Source organism: Vombatus ursinus, unplaced genomic scaffold (genome assembly GCF_900497805.2).
Source record: "Vombatus ursinus unplaced genomic scaffold, bare-nosed wombat genome assembly UNPS02010788.1, whole genome shotgun sequence".
Taxonomy (NCBI): domain Eukaryota; kingdom Metazoa; phylum Chordata; class Mammalia; order Diprotodontia; family Vombatidae; genus Vombatus; species Vombatus ursinus.
Genome location: NW_020950566.1, coordinates 5,044,479 through 5,066,858, shown reverse-complemented (window position 1 = coordinate 5,066,858; position 22,380 = coordinate 5,044,479). Strand labels below are relative to the sequence as shown.

Here is a 22,380-nt window from a genome sequence, read left to right as displayed (position 1 = left end):
TAGCTGTCCCTATGTATGCATACATACATATATATACATATATATACACATATATATAAATAAGTATATTTAAGTGACTTGCCTACGATTACAGAGATTTGTAACTGGCAAAGGTAGGATATGTACTGAACTCCTCAGACTTCGAATCTATCGCTTTTTCTATTGTACCATTCTGGCTAAAAACATTTATCAAGTGCATTAGCAGTACACTCTCAGAGGCCCTACTCATAACAAGATTCCAGGCTGACTTTTAGGCTTACTGGGTATCACTTTCCAGTTGGTCTAGGTCAATCTTAAGACAAGGTTTCATCTTACCTAAATTATCTCAGATCACATTTTAAAGACTAGTAGAAAGAAAGCATTTCAGCCGTCCCATCCTAATGTTTAAAATTCCTTTAAAAAGTTACTTCTCATATCTAACTTAAATCCTCTGCTGTTTTAAGGAGTATTTCCTTTTATTCGCCCAATAGATACCAAAAACAGGCAGTCAACATTCTGTCTATAATAGCACTTCCTACACTTGAAGACTATTATTAAGACACCAGTCATGCTTGTCTTCTCCAGGCTAAATAATCCTTTGCTCATAGGTCCTATTTCCCAACCCTTTAATCGTCTTTGTGCCTGTCCTTTGAACCTGTACAAAGTTTTTTCCATCATTCTTTAGTTTTGGAGTCTGCAATAAGACACAGCGCTTTGGTAGGACTTGGTAATACTAAGACCAGCTATATTCCTGTTTACATATACCAATATCATACTTGCTTGCTAAGGGGGGAAAAGATCCTGACATTGCTAATTGTGTTTATCTTTGGTTTGAGATGATGCTGCTCCCTAGGTCTTTTTTTTGCTGGTCATTCCAGACTGTTACCTAGCTTCTGTATTCATGGAAGTTTCTCATGTTTTAAGTAGAACTCCTAGTTTGTGTTTTAGAATATAGAATGCTTATGAGATGAAATAGAAAGACGTTTGGAGTATCCTATGTAGAAATCATATCCCACAGCAAAACTTAATAGTATTAGAAGCAGGCTGAGGAATTTAAAATCTTAAATTTTTTTTTCCACATCAATCAATAATAATTTTTAAGGTTTTACTATGTGCCCAGGCATTGTGGTAGGTAGTAGAGATACAAATTTTAAAAATAAAACAGTTCCTGTTCTTGAGAAGCTTACATTCTATTGGGGAAAGATAGCATGCACACATACACCTGTACACACAATAAATAGAAGATAAATACGAATAGTTTGGAGAGGGCAGATGGGCACTAGCAGAGGGTGCGGGTGGGGAGGTAGGAATCAGGAAAGGCTTCCTATAGATCACTTCAGGCATGTATTTCCACACCCCACTTTCCACATACCATATGCAAAATGGAAGTGATAATAGATAATTTCAAAGTGATGCTAAGCAACAGTTAATAACTAGGTTTTAAAAACAAATGTAAAGCACCTTAACAAAATAGTCGGTCATAGTTAATAATTACCTTGGTACATTACCATTAATATTGTCTATATTTCAAAATTATATCTCTGTATTTCAAAACTAGAGTAGGTGAAAGTCAGGGTCCATTTAATATGTAGAGCTAAGTAATATCCTCTCTAGTTCCATCCTTCCACCATAAGGGAAGGTCATAAAGGAAGGGGGAAAAACCTCCCTCTCTACACTTACTACATCATTGCTCAAACCAGGCTTATGCCAAGTACCAGCAGAACTCTTACTCTTTCCTAGCCAGGAGTCAACCCAGCCACCAGCCAGCTCCAGTACCTTACTGCACTTCTTACACAAGCATGGAGGGAGAATGTCCTTCCAAGAATTCAGTCAGGGTCAGCTAGGTGGCGTAGTGGATAGAGCACTGTCCCTGGATTGAGGAGGACCTGAGTTCAAATCCTGCCTCAGACACATAACACTTACTAGCTGTGTAACTCTGGGCAAATCACTTAACCCCACTGCCTAGCAAAAAAAAAAAAAAAAAAAAAAGCAGTCAAAGGGAGAGCTGAAGACTAAAACCCGTCATCATCTCAGCCATGTTCAGAAATCTATGTGTATGTGTTCATATGCAGGTTTATAAATAAATATTTAACCATTATGAACTCTGAGAATCATTATACCAACTCATACCACCACTTAACAAGTTGGATCCCAAAGCAAGGCTGTGTCTCCCCATTAGAGTTCTAGGGGTATTCCTGAGGAGAAACGGGATTGTTCTCTAATACCACCAGCTTAAGCCACTATTTAAATGTATTCCTCCCATAATGGTAGCTTCCAGGGATTAGCAAACCAGTATCACTTAACCAATTAATATCAATTATCTTTTACAAAAGGTTATTTATTGACAAAATATAATAAGAATAAAATCAAACATTTCCCCCAATACTTGGGGTCCCATTCTCCCTTATACCACCTATGTTCCTAGAAAGAGTAGACTCAAAATTTAGGCATATTGTACAAAGCATTTGACCCACTAAATTCACTTCCAAATTCAACATAGCCAATGAATAGTCTCTTTTCCTCCTTCTTGACTGCCAGGTCAAGCACGTCACAGGGAACTTTACTCTTTGCCAGAATCAGCTGACCATAAAAGTTAGCAAGTATTCCTGCTACCAGACCCCTATCAGCTCACTCTCTCAGCCTTCAGAGCTCATGAGTTCACAGCCTAGTTCATATTCCTTCACCCAAGAGAAGGAAAGAACCAATGAAGAGATGAGAGCAAAGGACAGTCTTCACTGACTATGTCAGTGACCTAGATGAGGAGATAGGCAGCTGGCAGTAGGAAGTGCCTACCACCATTGCTGCTACTGCTCATCAACAGCAGGGCTGGGTGCTTGAGGCTCCCTTGTAGTGGAGAGCTGGGCTCCTTCGTCATCAGACACTTCCAGAAGAAATCTCACCAAAGAAGTATGCTTCCAGCACTCGTAAGCCTGGCTTCCATTACAAAAAGATTCATGTGAAGTTTTAGAATTTTAAATGTATTTATAAGCATTTAAAGATTGATGAAGTACAACAACCCAATGAATTAGGTAATTCAAGAATTTTTAACATTATTTTACAATAAGGAAACACAAGTGACTTGCCTATGGTCGTACCTAAATTAATAAATACCTAAGGCAGAATTTGAAACTAAGTCTCCTGCTTCCAGCCCCTCACTAGGGACACTGGAATGTTCCCTATGCTCATGAAATCACAGGGACAGTCCAAGTAATTTTTTAAAACATCTCCTACTTTATTTCATTTCACAAAATACAAAAAAAAATTTATTTATTTTGAACTTAAATACAAAAAGACAAAAATAAAAAGATCATTCGCATGTAAACAGCACAACATAGGAAGAGGACTCGGTATAAAACCATGAATTTCCATTTCACACTGTTTACTTTTTTTTTTAAACTAATAAATACTACTCATCACTTTCAAAGCTACTCTGCTTGTTTGTACTTCTTCCTAAGTTTTCTTTTGTTTTCTGTTTTTGTTCACCGCTCCCTAGAAAAGGCTGCCATTAGATACAAAAATGTATGTGTATGTAAAACCATACTATATGTACTTCTATTTATTGGTTCATTCTGTGGCTGTGGATAGCATCTTCCTTCATAGGTCCTTTGTAGTTGATTTGAGTATTTGTAATACTCAAAATAACATAGTTGTTCAAAATTGTTCTTAGAACAATATTGCTATTACTATGTACAATGTTTTCTTGGTTCTGCTCATTTTGTTCTTTATTATTTCATTAATCTCTGCTTTTTTGAAGATCTGGTTTCAATCTAATTTGCCTCTTCTCTTGAATTAGCACAGCAGTATGCCTAAAACCTGAATAGAATATTTAAATAAACCAAACAGCTACTAAATTATTTTCTTAACTTACAGCCTCCAACCTTAACTCTTTGACAAACTACTTTGATTTCCACTACCTATCCCTGCTTCTGCCTGTAAGATCCTCATTGGCTAACAAAGTGCTCTACTCTAGTATAGTGGCAAAGAAAGGGTTAAGGTCCTGTGTTCAAACCCTGCCTCTTCCACTTACTACTTGTATGATGTTGGACAAGTCCCTTAATCTCTCTAACTCTCAGTTTCTTTACCTGTAAAATGAAGGAGCTGTTGTAGATGATCTCTGATGTCCCTTCCTGGTCTTGAGCTGTGAAACGGTTACTCTCAGTAATGCCATGATTTCTTATACTCACAACTCACAAAACACTTAGAAAGAAAAGATAACTTGCAATTTGAGGGGTATGCATCATTCCACTGAGATTATCTCCATTTTTTTGATAAGGTGACGTGATTTGTACACGTTGGTAGAGATTAAACCTCATAATTTCCATGGCTGAGCTTTCATCTCTAAAGTAACTAGTGGCCTGAATAAGTGGTAACAAGGATTCTTAGAATTCAATTTCCTTTGGTTGAGATGATTAATTTAGAATGTGATACTGACTGGCTCTTTTCAGTACATTGTAAAAATTAACAAATCACCCTGACAAGTGGAAAAGGTACTTCTTGTAGCCCCAGCGAAGTATTCTAAGATCGTATGTCGACACATTCAACCAGTGTGGTGTTATGATTAAATTAACCCCTAAATCAAGTCAATTCAATCAAAAAAATTAACCAATTCAGTTGACTGCCATGTTCTTTGTCTATGACAATAGACAAGCCCTTAGAAGTTGCTTGAGGCATATTGACATTAAGTGACTTGTTCAAGGTCAAGAACTAATAATTGTAAGTAGGATTTGAACCCAAGTCCTCCTAACTCCAAGCCCAGCACCCCATTAATAATTTCACACTGTCTCAGACTAATGGGGTACTATAATTGGTAGAGCAGCAACAGTTTACTAAATATTTTAAAGAAGCTAAATGTAATGTACATACGGGAAGTAATTTACTTGGTCAAACCTTGGCCATTCTGTTTTTGGATTTTAAACAGCTTGATAGTATAGGAATGCAAGGAAAATAAAAGCCAGGGGCATAAAGTATCACACATGTTCACCAGCAGTCATTCATAGATACTAATCTAAAAGAGTTTTAAAGTCAAGTACTAGCCATAAATGCATAGTCTATTCAAAGAATTCACCTCTTTTAAATTATTTTTAAATTAACAAGAAAATGAACATTCATTTATTTACAGAATTTACAAAGTATTAACAGGAGTTAAAAACCTTTGTTTAGAAGTCTAGATTCTTGCACAAGGAGAAAAATGCATGATTCATGGATTTGCTATACTCTTTTTGGAGGGATAAACAAGGAATGTAAAGTTTGAGATATCTTGGGAGTAACTGCGACTAGCATTGCATTGAGCAACTGGTGCAATTCTATTTACTTTGGGGTGGGAGTGGAGAGGCTAGAAGTATAATTTTGATAGCACTAATGGTAAGAAAACTCCTTCTACCGATGCAAATTAAGAATGATTAATTTCTGCAACTTATAGTCTTAGGGAGTTGCCCAAAACACTGAATAACTCCAGAGTCACACAGCCAGTATATGTCAGAGATGTGGCTTGAACGCAAGTTGTTCTGACTCTGAGACCAGCTGTAATTGGCTGATTCTTTCCATAATCTCCAGACCAAACATAACTTCCTTCCTTTCCATTCGAATTCCTGACTCCCAGGACTTTCCCTCCCATGGCCTCTCACCCCCATCCCCATTTTCTACTTCCTTTCAGGTGTTCTCTTCCCTCACAAAAATGTAAGCTCCTTGAGGGCAAGAACTCTTTTTTTCTGCCTGTATTTGCATTCTCAGCACTTAGCACAGGGCCTAGCACACAGTCAGTGCTTAATAAGTGCTCTTGATTTAATAAATGACAGCTCTATATTCACCAAAGCAAATTCTTGTATATATAGCAGGTACTCAATTAATGTTTGAATTGAATTGAGCCGAAGGTTAGTTTTCCTTCCCATATTACATTGATTTTGTTATAATGCCCCAGCTTCCAAATATGCCCAAACATTCTGGTACAAGGCACTATGTAAACATTCCTTTCAAAAAAAAAAAGTATGAGAAATGGTACATAGGATGCTAACAGAGCTCGTGATTTTTAACCTGAGCTGAATAAAATATTACTTTTTTGCCTTTGGAAATTTGGATTGCATCATGTTGTAAGTGAATTTCACTGGGCTTTTTTCCCCCTGAAACAATGTGGTGTAATGGATAAAAAGTTAGTCTAAAGCTAGGTGGACTTAGGTTCCACTCTCACCTCTAACATAAACTAGCAGGGCAACCCAGGGCAAATCATTTAACCTCTCAGTGCTCCAGGTAAATCTCAAAGATCATAAATTTCACTGAAGGCTCTGATTTGAATTGGCAGAGTGAATCTCCTTACAGGGGAATTTCCAATACCAGTGGGATCTCCTTGTTTGAACTATTAATAGAAATTCTCCTCTAATTTCTAAGCAGGGAGTTAGCGCAGTGGATAGAGCACTGGGCCTGGAATGAGGAAGACCTGAATTCAAATTCGATCTCACATGTTGTGTGACCCTGGCAAGTCACTTAACCACTGTTTACCTCAGTTTCCTCAACTGTAAAAAGATAATAACACCTGTAGCATCTACCTCACAGGGCTGTTGTGACAATCAAATGAGATAATATTTGTAATGTTCTTAAGACATTGCCTGGCACATAGTATGCACTATGTAAATACTTATTCCTTTCCCCTTCTCTTCCTATATTACAAACTAGAAACACACTTCAGATGATTTTCAGACATTGCTAAAATAAAATATAAAGTAAATTTTTTAAAAAGCTGTTACCACTAGGACTAATAGAAGATACAGTAACTGGAATTGGAAGGATGTCACCAGATAGAAGTATAACTTTTTCCCTGAAGTAGTCAAGAGTTCTCTGCTTTCTAAAGCAACACCAGAGTCAAGTGAATGGAACCATAGCATGAGTTCTAATTGTCCTTGTATGGGCAACTGTTTGCAGCCCTGATATTTTACTTTGTTGCCTTCTAAACGTTTATATATAGACAGATACATATACTGATATGTAGCTGTGTCTTTGGGGCAGCCAGCATTGGATAGAATCCCAGGCCTGGAGTGAGAAAGACTCATCTTCCTGAGTTTAAATCTGGCCTCAGACACTTACCAGCTGTGTGATCCTGGGAAAGTCACTTAATCCCATTTGCCTCAGTTTCTTCCTCTTAAATGAGCTGGAGAAGGAAATATCAAACCACTCCAATATCTCTGCCAAGAAAACCCCACTTGGGGTCACAAAGAATTGGACACGACTGAAATGACTGAACAGCAAAAACAAAAGATGTGTCTTCATATTAGGGGCGGCCCACTCTCCAGTCTCCCAGTTGTCACCATGGAAGTACAGAAAGAAAGCATGAGAGTTCAGAGTTCAATTTGCTGAAAGAAGACACATTCATTAGGAGGAAGAAAAAACAATCACTTGAGGGTTTCTTCCCATCTGTTGGTTCTTTACACTGTATTACATGCATTATTATTCTCTCCCAGAGCAAAGCCTAATATTTTGCTCTATGGTTAGTACCCTCAACTGTAGGTAACAGTCTATGTAGCCATTGGCTGGATTCATTTCTTTCCCCTGTCATGGAGATAGATCAAAAAGTTTTCTAAGATACTGAGGACTGAAGAGGGTTTGAGCACTTTCTCCTTCATTGTGCCTATGGATATTTCAAGAACACTTGGACCCATTGGGATGATTTCTCACTTCCTGGTACAAAAATTATTGGTTCATCTCTGAAAATTTCAGTATGTCAGCCTTCCATGTGACCTAGAAATTTTTTTTTTGGTAAACAGAAGCATTAAATAATAGAACAGTGATAGTACCCTGCATTTCCTTTCTTCTCCTCATCTTGAGGTCAAAAGGTCTGACAAATCTGACTCATTCCCTACTCTGCTGCTTTGACAGAGTTATCGCCTTCATTTCATTGGGAGTAAACTTTATTAGGAAATGAAATGGTGTCTTCAAGAACCCAAGTTAGTAAGAGAATTGACTATTGAGAATTCTAAAACTGCAGGCTTCCAGGTCCACGATGTTATAGTTCACTACATTGTTCTGGTGGCAGTTTATGTTGGAAGTTTATAATAATGGAATGAGTTAGAGATGAACACATCAGAAAGTTGATTCAATAAGCATTTATTAAGCATGTACCTACTATGTGCCAGGCATAGTGTTAGATACTGAGGATACAAAGACAAAAATTAAACATTCCTTGCTTTCAAGGAGCTTACATTCTGCTGGGGGTAATAATATATGCCTCCAAATGTATATGTGCATAAATGTGTGTGTATTTTAAATATGTGTACATATGTTATACTTACATATGTGCTATATATGTTATACATGTACATATATGTGCTGCATAAATAAAATAATTTGGGGCAGGGCAAAGAACTAGCAATCATTGGGATCAGGAAAGGCCTCGTGTCGGTGGTACCACCTGAGCTATTCTAAAGAAAGTTATTTAAGAGGAGGTGAGGAAGGGAGAGTGTTTAGGGCAAAGGTAACATGCATATGTGGAGGTAAAAGATGGAACTGTGTATAAATAAGCTAATTTGGCTGAAATGAGGAGGAATAATATAAAATAAATTAGCAGATAGGTCACAGCCAAACTGCAGGAAAAGACGTACACGCACACATGCTCGCACATAGAAGTAATTTTAGTTTTCACTTCTGCTAAGCAAGCAAGTTCAAAACTCTAGGGCCCTAGGATACTAAATTACCCTAGGCACAATATTCACTGAATCTATAGCTTCATCTTTTGTGCGAATCTAAGCTTAAGTCATATGGTGCCTCTCAGAATTTAAGACACAGTTTAGGAATTAGGTTTATAAGAATCACACAATTTAGAGTGGGAGAGTATCTTCGATATCATGTAAGTCAAACTCTCTCATTTTATAGATGAGGAAAATGAGCCACATATCCCAAAGTCACATGGCTTGTTAGTTGTAGAACTAAGGCTTGGACTGAGACTTCTTGGTCCGTTATACTTCCTACTGCATCATGGTGGCTCTGTGCATTTGTCTGATCTATAGAGAAGCATAACTTTACTTGAAAAAAAAAGTATAGCATGAAAATTACTAGGCCTGAAAAAGAAAAATTTTCAAATTTAATTTTCAGCTACTGTAGTATAAGTAACCCATTCCAGTGCTATTCCTCCAATACCTCCTCACACTGGCAGGCAAAGTCCATTTGATTACATTCTCTCAGGGTTTAGGGGTAACTTTGAGGTGACTAGGGGTAATTACTGTTGCTTTGAATCCTCACTGGTGATCTTCAGCCATCAGTTTCAATTAGCTTTTAGAAAAGAAATTTATTAAGAATGTATAGCAACATCAGTAGTTAAAAAAACATCATTCTCCTAACCCAGGGGTGCATGCCTCTGTTTCATGCACAAGATGTTTGAGGAGAGGGGCCTCAGACTTAAAATAGAGAGGTAGTGAGATATATGTGTTGAGAACACGTCTGGCCACAGGGTACCTCCTGATTTCCAGCCCTGGAAGTCCTTTTTTCTCTTCATGAAGTCCTCGTGAAGTTCCCCTTAGGTGTAGCTCTGTTGCACTACAAAAATTGGTGCCTTTTTACAATTCATAGCTATAATTTTTCTCTGTCGTGAGAGGTTATGATCCCTAAAGCCACCAACATCCTCAGGTGACTGTCTTTCCAAATCTACTACAGGTGCTTCCTCTGTCATTGGCCACTACCACTCTGGCAGGAATTATTGTCACTTCTTGTTTCCAAGGACCTTTGATGAATCTCCTAAAACAATTAAATTACCTGAGAACTTCCCTCTCAGATTATTCATTCACCAAAGATGTAAGGAAAGAACGCAAAAGAAACAGAGGTGCCATATGCTTATAGACACATAGTGGCCTAGTGGGACGTAGGGAAGCCACCCTTTCCCCAACTTGGCAGCTCATAACATTCCTTACCTCACTCACTACCCAGGAAGGAAAAGAGACTGAGAGAATGATGGGTACTCAGTTTCAGCTTAGTACCTCCTGAATCGAGTTCTTCTGACTCTAGAGCCAATTGGAAGACTTTTTGTCATCACATAGTACCAACCCTTCAATCATGCATGACTGGAGAAAAGACTTCTAAAGTTGCATACTTTGGATTGGAACCAGGCAAGGAATATCTGTTCATGCTGTATATAACCCACCAGGAAGATAAAATCTGAGCACACTCATTAAACAATCCCACCTTATAATAGGTTGAGTTGAATGCTTCCTGGATCTAATGCCTTTATGGATTGAATTAAACACTTCCTTGTGTCTGTTTCCTTTTTGTTGCTGTTGTTAGTTTTACTTTGTTCCTTGAAACCAAGGTATAGTTTCAAGGAGATGCCTTCAGTAGGAAAAAAAAATTATCATGTTCATGAAATCAAATTTAGAGTTAGTAAAAAGGTTGTTTGTTATATGGCTTCATATCTTTCACTTAAGGCCTCAGAAATATGAGGAGATGAGAGCTGTACATTTAGTTATACTTGATGGCAATAATGCTAAAAAAAAAAAGGAATTCTTTTTTAATTCTAATTCTAATTTAATTTAAAAAATTCTTTTTTAAAAATGAATCATTAACATTTATTACATGAGTATTAATATTTTATTAAAATTTAAATTTTTAGGGTGTCTCAAAGAATTGAATGGCTTACATACTCTCATCAAAACTTTGTTTTATAACAACAGTAATAATCAACCATATCCTTTCCTTTAAAACACATACAATGGAAACCAAAAGGCCTATTTGATATTTTCCAGGTGTTATTCTTTTATCTCAACTCAATGAGTCTCAAGAAACAACCTGCATCTAATGGAATAATTGCAGAAATGTATTACCATAAATAGTGTGGAAATTTAGCCCTTCAGTTTTTTCGAAGCTCTGGAAAACGTATTTTTCTGTTATTCACCTATTGAGACAAGCATAGCTGGAGCAGATGAAAAGCATGGCCTTGGTCATACCAATTCCTAATCAATAAAAAGCTGAAGACTTAAGCAGAAAATATAACACAGATTTGTGCCCCAGCCAAGCTGCTATTTTTCTTTTATCATCATCATCAGAAACAACATTCTGACAGAACCCATTTACTAGCAACTGCCAACATATATAAGCCGTATGGGGTCTTGTGATTCAGATTTAGGAATATCAGCCCCAGAAGGTCTAAGGCTTTGTACATTAGTATATATTGAGTCCTCATTCCAGGTGGCAAACAGCTGCACCTTTTAAGAATAAAATAAAATAAAATAAAATAAAGAAAACTTCCAAAATAAGCCTGAAGTGCTTGTTTTCAGAAGACAAGTGTTATATTTAATTGAAGCCTTCTCCAAAATGTTATAAATTAGTCCGGAAAAGGAACTGGGAATATTTAATATATTTGTTTTGTGTTCCCAATGGTCAACAGAATAATGAAATTCCTTAACTACTTCTCTTTAACTTGCATGAAGAAAGCACGGTATGTTGCTAAATCTCTTTTCACCAGCACTGCCGAGAAACAACTTTAATCCTTGTTAGAAAATTGCAGAGTCTGGGACTGACAAAGAGCTCATGCTTGTTCTATTGTTAGTGCTTCTGGACCCTGAGAGTGGAGCCCTTTACAGCTGCATGTATCCAGCCTGGCTCAGCTGTACTATTTAGGAGAGGAGGTTTGTCAATTTCTATTGACAATGGGGAGAGTTTTTCTGTGCCTGTAGCAGCGCTGACACAGTTGGGGATCAATGCCAGCCATTCAGACTACACCCTCTTTCATTGCTTTGGTTTGTTAATTCAAGACTAAAGGTCCGCCGAGGGGGTTTAGGGTGTTTAAGAAAGCTGATGAACTGTTTAAGAAAGCTGATGAACTGAAAGCGTTTATAGCCCTAGTGTGGCAATTTCCATAGTCAGTGGCAACTACTAGCACTGAGGGAGTTGTGTCCTTGTTGACCCTCGCGTTATTAAAAATGCACGAGCGCTGCGCTCCTCGATATTTCAACACTCTTTCATTGTCAATACCACCTTCTGGGCCCTTCAGCTTGTTGCTTGCTCTAAAGATCTCCTTAGATTGGGTTTGAAAACTTCACCTTAAACACTAGATTAGACTGATGTTCTGTTTTCCGTGCTCCTGTTGATTTGTTGAACCTTCCCAGGGCTGGAAAGCAAGTAGCGGCTTGATGGGGAGACGGGCTGCTAATATGATTTACCAGTCTACAGTCATGCACAATAAGTGTGAATAAATACAGGGGTCTCACAGAGTCAACCCTAGCCTTTCCTTTTCTTTTATTTTTGCTTTAAAAGAGATATCTCAGGAAAATGAAGTGAGTAATGCATGCCCTTACAGGAGCTGGATGAAGATGAATAAAAAAATACATATTTTTTTTTCCTGTCAAAGTGGTTGGCTGCTGCCGTGTTATTGATGTGGAAAAAATATATAATATACACTTACTGCTTTATTCCTGTGTGGACCACAGCAAAGAATAAAGCAATAATGTCATGCCATTGACTTCAGTGAGAACTGCTATGCCCCTTCATTGCCGTCCCCTGAAGGAAAAAGTGAATAGTCAGCCAGCAAATGTTTTATTATAATAACTTCTTCAGAATGAAAGGATGTTTTCTGGATGTTTGAACGTTTTTGCGAATTGGCCCTACTGCAAGGCATTTTGGGGGGTGAGGGCATTCTACTTGATTCTGTTTTTCTTGTCCTAATGATCAAAAGTGGGACCTACTGTACTGCAGGACCCAAAGAGGGCTTATGACCTGGGATTTTCAGCACCAATTGCAATGCCAGAAGTAGAAAACCCCTTGCCTCTGCCTTTTCTTTTGTTTTTGTTTTGTTTGCAAGAAACAATCACAATCATGAGAATGAATTTTCCATGTCTGTATCCATAATGGCTGTAGGGGATTCTGTGCCCATCTGCAGTTTTTCCAGAGCAGAACCGAGGACTCCTTTCTTACCTTCACTAAAGTTCTTCAAGATTCTATGACCTTTACGTTTCAGTACGTGAATTTTCCCTTTCTCCTGTTGCCGTGGCTGTGTCTCATTGCTGATAGCCACTCTCTGTGATGTGTGATGATGCTGATAGTAATTACCTCAGTATTTTTACCCAGTGACCGTTCTGATGTATTATTTCTGATAGTGTTAGAGGATCTATTGACAATTTTTCCCCCTCAAAAATGCTTTTCACTATAGACTTTTATATTTTAGTCATAGGATCTAATAGTTATTACTAATTTCTGTTTTATATTAAATGAAATGTACTTTTGATTCTCTTCATAGTAATTATCACATTTGTGCAGCAGAGGAATAAAGTTAAATTAAGTTTAAACTGGGTGAGGCTTTTTTTTTTAAGGAGTGGATATTTATGGATTTATGTTGAAGCATTATTTGATTTTCTCAGATAGGTCTTCAAAAGTGTGGTTAGTAGTAATATGTAAGAAATGGGCAGATGTAGCAGGAGATCTTAACTAATACTTTATACCAGAATTTGTACTCTGTTTCCACTTTTCATAGGAGTAAGCCATTTTTACCCAAAGAAGGAATGTAATTTTAAATCCTTTTTTTTTCCTATCGGACCAGATCGTGGCCTATGTATGATCCTTAGGACTTTTCCTCATATAGCATATTTGATCATTAATAAAATTGATCTGTCTTTTTATTTTGAAGGAGAAGTCATGATGTTGATGTTTGGAATAATGAGAACTAGCAAAGGTAAAAAATAAGTATGACAAACTAAAATGAATAACTGAGGGACACTAAGGTATACAATATCAGCAGAAATAATCAAATGAATTCAGTTGAAAATTTAATTAAATATATTGAATGTTATTAACAATTTGAGCATTTAGTTTCTTAAAACCTGTAGTTCCTAATGTTTTTAAATCCCATAGAAATAAGAATATAACCATGTGAAAAAAGCAAAAATAAATTGTGAATAATAGTCAAAAAAACAAATCATGTGTTTTAAATAGCACAGAATTTCATTCATCATCAACTTGACATTATAGTGTTTTGGAAATCAGTTATTCCATATTTTAATTAGTTTACTTGATATTTTGTGTATGTTCTGTACACTAATTTAGAAGAAGTATAGTGACATGTGAAGCCAATTTGTTTTCAGAAACTTATAATTAAAATACCTTTTGTTCTAGTTAGATAAAAATATGTAAGAACAACTTTTTAATAAACACGAGTTAAGACGCTAAGTTGAAAGGACTCCAGGAGTTGATTTTCCTAAATATCTTCCCTCCCCCAAAAAATGTCATTAGCTATAAAAAAGATTTTTTAAAAATTGTTCTCTTTATATTTTGGTATTCATATTTACATTATACACATACGTACCAACAAGTTAAAAAGTACACACAGATATAGCACATACATATAAGATCCCTTAAATACTCATATAAGCTGCTCTGTCCTTTGCCAAATGCTGTTTAGAATTTGGTTTCTCTTTGTAGCATATTCTCTTCACAAACCGAATTATTCTTTGAGTTGCCTAAATCTACCTACAGTAGCTATAAACTGAACTCACTTAACATACGAATTGTGACTTCTGGACTGTCTTTTTGGCATATACAGACCCAGAATTTCTCTTATTTACACAAATGTGGACATTATAAAGAAGCAGGAAATTACATTAGGGGAGGATTTCAGTCCCTCTCCTGTGGAGAGACCAGCAATAAACAGGGCAAGAACATGAACTCTCCCAAAACTAAATCGTTTCCAAAATGAAGCAAAACCTTTCCTCTTGCTGTATGAGCAGCAGACATCTATTGAGTCATTTATTTCAAAAAGAATACTGCCATGACAAAGTTCTTCAGATCCCAGGGAAGGTTTATTCATTGTTAGTTGGATCTGAAGGATTTGAAAAGAATCTAACCACAGTAATAGATCTAGGTCTTGGTGAAGATTTCAATTGTGAGTAGAAAGATGTTTTTGTTAGGGGTGCTTTTTTGCCGTAACTCCAAAATAAAATAAAAGATAAACATCAGAAGATATTGACTCTGTGCCATAGTGACATCTACCATTTGATTTTTTTTCTAGGACTCTACAATATTGCATGAAAACTCTGAAGTGATGCAAAATTTCTCTTTGAAAATAATTTAGCTGGTTTTCCCCCTGCTGTCTCAGCAGGCTATTCATTGCTATAAACATGTATTTAGTGCCCATTGTTACTTACAGCTTACAAAGCAGGCTACTAGGCTGCAAAGTGCAAAGCTCTGTTTCCCTGTGAATATTCTGCAGCTGAAAGACTAGTGCTAATTCATGTAAAGCACAGTCTAGGTCAAGTTAGCAGATTTCCTAGCAAAACATGCAATTCTCTTAACAGGAAATTATAGCATTATTGACTTCAAGTGCTGATCTGTGGTCATTTCAGAGCATTTCATTACCCCTCATTACCAAATCTGTTAAATGAATACTGCAGAGGTGTTTTTTTTTGTTGTTTTTTTTTTTGTTTGTTTGTTTTGGTGTGTGTGTATGTGTGTGTGTGTTTTCTTTCCCTCCTTCCCTGTTCCCTGCCCCCCATCCTTTTTTCAGCAATGGTACAGCAGCTCCATGAAAGTCATTTCCGTGTGGTTGGCGGATAGATTAGACCTTCAGCTTCACATCTACCAACTGAAGACTCTCATCAAAATAGTAAAGGTAAACAAAATGGCTTTGAATGTGATGGCCTATTACTGTTTGATACAAAACATAAAATTTCATTAGGTATTTTGGAGGGAAGTGTAGACCTTTGACTTTGTAAGTACCGGGAAATTCCAGTGTGGAAACTTCCACCACAGATGCAAATGGACAACTCCTTACTAATTTATGGTCTTAGAGAATGGCATGGGGATACTTACAGGGATTTGACCATTGTCATACAGCTGGTAAGTATTCGAGGCAGGACTTGAACTCATTACTTCAAGCCTGGGCTTCTGTCTATGCTGGCATAAGTAAGTAATTTCTAAAAGGCATAGTGGGGAAAAGCATTGCTCAATTTCACTGATTCACATAGGCATGCCATAAAATCTACTCATTGTTCCTAAGTTTTCTAATTCAAAATGTGCTTGGAGTTTCTAGTAGGATTTAGCCATGGACAGATGTACAACTGAAATAAACAAAACAAAACAGAACTATACATTGTTTTGTTTTTTCAAAATATAGCTTTACAAAAACTCCTTTTCCATACAATGAGGGAAATTTAAGGTCAAGTAATGTGCCCCTATGCAGTCTTGACTTGAAGTTCATGACTTAAAATTCCAAGTTATGGCAGAAAACTCAGCTTGAAGCTGTTAGAAAGTCATTGCTCTTTTAGGAATAATGCAGGGATCTTTATTTCAGTTGTACATCTGTCCATGGCTAAATCCTACTAGAAACTGCAGAGCACATTTTGGCTGTATATAAAAAAGGCTATACTAAAGATCATATCAACTGATACTGGCATAAGGATCATTCATCACTATCTTGGTCTCTGTATACACAACTATAATAAACTGCTTTATGCCACAAATCTTAGCCCTAATACTTGAACCTTGCCTGAACGACAACATAGAGACCCAGGACTATGAGAGTAGACTTCTGGAAGTAGAATATTGATCTACTCATTGAAACACATGCTTGCAAATGTCAATATTATGAGTAACCAGAGAATTAGAACTACTCTTTTCTATAATTCCACTGCTACAAATAGTTTTAGCATTTGTCATATGTTTAATTCCCAAATATTAGTGTATATTACCAACTAGTATCTTCTTAATAAACAAAAAATCTTAGATAACCTACTGGTTTTTCCCCCTACACTAAGATTCAGTCTTTCCATTTTGTTTCCCTTGTTTCTGTGAATGTGACTGGGAAATTTGCAATTTCTTTTGGTGAAAGAGGAATAGGATGCACCATATTTGTTTTAATAAAAGTCCCAGACTTTTTAATGGCTTAGAACTGCGTTCCAAACCATGATTAATAATAGCATTAGCTAGCAGTCCTCAAGATCAGCATTATTTAATTTTTAATTATTTAATTATATTTCATTATTTACTATTGAAAGCTGATGTGGTACAAAGAGAAGAGGATTGGGAGTCACAGGGTACAGGTTCACATCTAGCCTCTGTCCTCTACCTTCTTCACTTTGACTCAGTCACTTGACCTCTTGGGCTTCAGTTTCCTCATCTGAAAAAATAAGGGGGTTGGACCAGATGGCCTCCCAAGTCCCCTTACAGATCTATGTCTATGGTCCTGTGATCTAATACATGTTTAAGGAAGTCAGAAATTTATATTCAATCAATTTATCAGTGATTAGATAAATATTAACATGATTTAATTGATAATTATGGATATATAATTTATGGATATATAAATTATAGACATAATTTAATTGATAATTATGTTCACCATATTATTTTGAATTGGATCATGGATATCATTTAATGGAAAATGTATCCTAATAGTAGCAAATTCTGGACTTTAGGTATAATATATGCAAACACGTGTGTATGTGTATATGTTTGTGTGCTAACATACATTTGTACATATAATATTTACATATATATGTATATGCATACTTATAGCTAAAATCCAAATTCTACCTAAAACTGAAATTTCAGGTCTATTCAAGAGGAAAGAATGATTTAGAATGTTTCCTAATTAGGGCATTATATTTCTATGGTCCAAATAAAAAATATTTTCTTGGCTTAAAATTTTCTTATTTTGTTAAGATCATTGGTAGCTACAAATAAATGGACATTTGTCAAAATTTCACAAGTACATTTGAATTTGCATACTTTCTATTTCAAAGTAGGGACTTAGAATCAGCCAACATGTTCATGTGCTATAAAGATATAGGCTCTTTCTTAAACTAGGAATGATTGTTATTCATATTTAAAATGTAAGTGGGTTCTTGATTCATTAAATTTTCTTCACCATGAACACTAACCTGCCCTTAATGAGTTTCTGTATTTATCAGTCATGTTTCTATTTTACTGTATAATACATAAACATTTTAGGTTTTTTAACCTGTCATTAAAATTTCCCCAAAACATAGCCACCTACATTGTTTTTCATAATATGATCATTGCCCAAAGAATTTGGAAAGTTTTTGAATAACCTGGACTTTACAAAACCCACGCTGGCTCTCGATTATAATTGTTTTCCATTCAGTCAACTTAATTTTGCTCTACATGTGTAGATAGCATGTTGGCCTGTCAGTAAATATTTATGAAGCACCTACTATGTGCAGACACCGTGCTGTGTACTAGAGATACAAAGAAAAGCAAATGATAGTCCCTGCTCGAAAAAACTGGGTTAACTATATCCCAGCTATATATAGCATTACCTCACTCCTGGGCCATTTTCAAACTAGGATATCTGCACTATGATCAGAGTTCCCATTCTCCTCATCCCTCTTCCACTGAAACCTTGGATTCTGTTCCCAGAACCATCTCAGATTCTAATAAGTGAGCTTTCAACATATCTTGCCCGGAACAAAGCTTCCATGTCATTTTCTGGGCATTTCCAAACCATAATGCCATGTTTTCTAGTTCTTCTTTATGTGTTGTCTATCCGCATGAGGATGCAAGCTCCTTGAGGTCAGGCATTGTCTTGCTTGTGTATATTTGCTTAATGTAATATCTGGCATATAGTAAATCCTTAATAAATATACATTTAGATTATACCCGGCAGTAATGGTTTAATAAATAAGCACTTATAGTGTACATGGCATGTAGTAAGTGCTTAATAAATGCTTTTCATTCATCCATTTGTTCATTTGTTCAGTCAGTAAGTGACAAGAAAACCAGAAATTCTGGTATATTTTGCTCATAAAGCCATTTTCTCAGACATAATGGATCAGATCTACTCAAATATTCCTTTATTTCTGTGATCGTATAGACCTCACCTAAGCCATTCTAACCTATGTGGTGACTCTTCTTTTTGCCAGCAGACACTTAGAAGCTAACTGACTCATTTACTGTGAACATGGCTCATTTTTTAAAGGCAGACCCTAACAGGATTTCTATAGGGGAAAAATTGTCTATTAAGTTATTTATGGAATTTTATTTGTTAATGATCAAAGTGAATGAGAGATTGAAGTTCACTTTAAGGGCAACATCACAAGAATCAAAAGCAGCAAACACATATCCACCTCCCTGTGTAGTTGTCGTGGGGGATTTAGGTGGAATTGAGGGGAGAGAGGAGGCCAGAAAAGGAAGAGAGAGCCCTCTAACAAGCACTTGTGACTTAGAATCTGTACAATTTTATACTGAGAGATGAACAGACCTCCATGTCAACCATGGAGGATGTTTACAGCTTCAAAATGAACTCTTCAGAGATACTTAAATGAAGGCATGAATGAATACCAGCTCTTCAACTTACCTCCCTAACTATCCCCTTAATTTTTTTTTAAATACTAGAAATGTATAAGCCACTAAGGCAACAATGTAAATTGTAACTAGTTTATAGGTCAAGGACATGCCAAAAATTAAGCTTGACCTAATACTTTGTGGTAAATTTTTTTAAAATTTTCTAAACTTGTCATTTTATTTGGGGTAGGAAACCCCCTCTGTTTGTATAGATTGGCAATTCCTCTGTAATTTATAATTAGAGAGACTTAGAGACACTAAGAGGTTAAGACACCTGTCCATTGCCACGTAGCTAGTACGCGTCAGAGGCAAGACTTGGGTGGAACCTTGGTCATTCTGACCACAAACTATCTTTCTATTCACCAGGCAATGCTACAATAAAAATACAAAACAAGCACTATTATTGAATTGACTTATGCAACTGGATCTCATTTTATCAGGCACCTATATCTCCGGGGGAACAGTTTTTCCTTGAAGCTTGAAGACTTGGAAGTTGAATGGTGGAGCTTTTGAACTATCTATAAAATTGTTCTAGAGCCTCTGTATACAATTTAGCATGCTGAATTTCACTTTGAGTTAGTGCAAATGTATTTATCCAAAGGATAACAACAAAGTAGCCTCTGAAAGAGAGTAGAACATTAGTGTAATCTTAAATGAAGTTACATATTTGAAAACAGTACCTATTCATTATATTACATAAGTGCCTAGAAAAAAAAGATTCATTGAATTTAAGTGAAAATTATTTCCCCGAGGCAACTAAAACAGAAACTCAGGATCTGAAGTTACCTAACTCTGAAGGCCTTCTAGGGAAAATTGGTTTTATGTTTAAAAATCCATGGAGGACAAAACCCATGACATCTAAAACCCTAATATCATAATAATACCTAGCATTGTATCTTAAAGTTTGCAAATTACACATCATCTCATTTGAGCCTCACAATGAACACTGTCAGGCAGGTAATAACAGTATTATTAGACCCAACTTGTAGATGAAAAAACCGTTTCAGAGAAGTGAAACGTCTCACCCACTGTCACATAGCTTCTGAGTGTTCATGGCAGTATCTGAGCCCAGATCTTGCTGCCTTCACATCCAGCGTTATAGCCACTTTCCCATGAAGTTGTATAAATAACAATAGTCACCATGTCCAAGCCACCTGTACTGTTTGATCGACAGTCTCACAGGGGTATAACTGAAAGTGATTCCTTCTAACATCAGGCATATGAAGGAGGAAGCATATGCAAAACTGACGAGGGCAGAGCTAGTCTACCATGATTCCCATCTTCCAGCCAGATGGAATGTGTCTTCCCTTGACCTTTCTCACAAGTTGAGGAAAATAGATCAAAGATTTCAGAATTTAATGGAACCTTAGATGTAAGGCTGTGCTGGTAAGTTTTCAACTACCAGCTTTGGGAGAGGAGGGATGAGTAGGGCAGAAATGAACACAAGATACACTTTGAAGTTTAATCTTCATTATTCAGATTTTCTGCATCAGTTTCCTAAGTCTGGACAATGAACAAGGCAATAAATCAAGCCCCGACTTGTAACATTTGCCAATTTCTGAGATACAAACATTCATGAGGCTCAGGAGCTGGTTAAAGCTGGCTCCAGCACTCTCTTGCTTAAAGGTCATTGAATCTCATTCTAGAGATAAAAAAAGAGACTCTCAAAGGTTAAGTGATTTGCCCAATGTCATATAGCTAACATGGAAAGCAAGATTTGAATCTAAGTCTCCCTGAATTCCTGTAGAGTGTTCTATTTACTATGCCATAGTCTCTCCATCCCTTATTGATGAAATCATTTGTAAAGAGCTAGTGCATTGCTCAGTTATTTACATGATACTTAGTTATGGAGCATCTCAGTCCCTTCTTTACCTCTTATTTAGCCATTTTTTTTTTCATGGTTAGAACGCCAAACACCACATGCTAGCCGAACTCATATTTGTGAACTGGAGTAGGTTGGTAGGTATTCTGAGCAGGTACACAGGAGACTCAATTGTTAAGAGTTCTGATCTGAGTTGAAGATAACAAAAAAAGTATCAAAGAAATTTACATTAGAAATTTTTTTTGTTACCCCCTTGTTCTTTCATCCTTTGTTTAACCATTCTGAGGTTTTCTGAAATGTAAATGAACTTTTTATCCAACTCCAAATACTGGGATTTTAGGGGAGCCTAGTTTTAAACCTTAGAAAATCAGCATTAGGAAAATTAAACTGAAATGTAGACAAAAGGGAAGGTGTGTAGGTGACATGCATTTTAAGTGCATGTAAACTCTAGATTTTTTTTTAAAGAATCACCATAGAAACCAACCCTACAGTATTTGTTCTACTTGACAACATACAGAATACTATAAAATATGTACGTTTTTTAAAGTCATATTTAAGAGAAACTCAAATGCAAAATAAAAGCACAAGGAGGAAGAATTAATGTATATAACAGGAAAACTTGTGACTATTCCTGCAAAGGAGGAATGGGAAGGCTGCACCTAAACACTGAAGGATTGAAAAATATTTACATACTGTCACTTAGAATGGAATTATGTGATTCTAGGATTCTGAAAAATTATGTAAAATTAAATGTTATCATGTCTAACCCCCAGATTACAAATTAATTTCAATTCATGGCATGCATTAGGTTTAGGGGACCCTAAGCCTAATGCATGCCATGAATTGCAATTAATTTTTCACCATTAAAATGGAAGGATCCCCACTGTGGGAAAAGGAAGGGGACTGAGAAAGGCACCTTCCTGTACTTAAATGCAGAGGTGGGGGTCAAAAGGTTTGGAACCTTGCATGTAACATCAGCCTTTTTCAATGTATAAATTGGCTTTGCAAAATAATCTTCCTCCCCCTCCTCTTCCTCCTCCTCCTCCTCTTCATCCTCCTCCTCCTTCTTCTTTTCTTCTCACAGTAGCATATATATTATATGTATATATATGTGTATATATATTTATGTACATATGCACATAGATGTACTCTTTTTTTTACCTTATAGGTCCAGTAACATCCCAAGAAAGATGCCTTACACAAGACCTTAATAAATGCTGCTTAAATTGAATTGATCTGACTAGGGTAGGCAAGGACACAATCAGATAGATAGATAGATAGATAGATAGATAGATAGATAGATAGATAGATAGATAGAT

General features: G+C 36.4%; 1 protein-coding gene across 4 annotated transcripts in view; it reads left to right on the top strand.

Moving 5' to 3' along the window:
• CADPS2 (calcium dependent secretion activator 2) overlaps positions 1-22,380 on the top strand; it is a 700,135-nt gene that overhangs the window by 676,168 nt on the left and 1,587 nt on the right. For all 4 annotated transcript variants that reach the window (XM_027855139.1, XM_027855140.1, XM_027855138.1 and 1 more), the window contains one exon: positions 15,443-15,547. In XM_027855139.1, the coding sequence (XP_027710940.1) occupies positions 15,443-15,547 (105 nt within the window). The remainder of the gene's footprint in view (positions 1-15,442; positions 15,548-22,380) is intronic.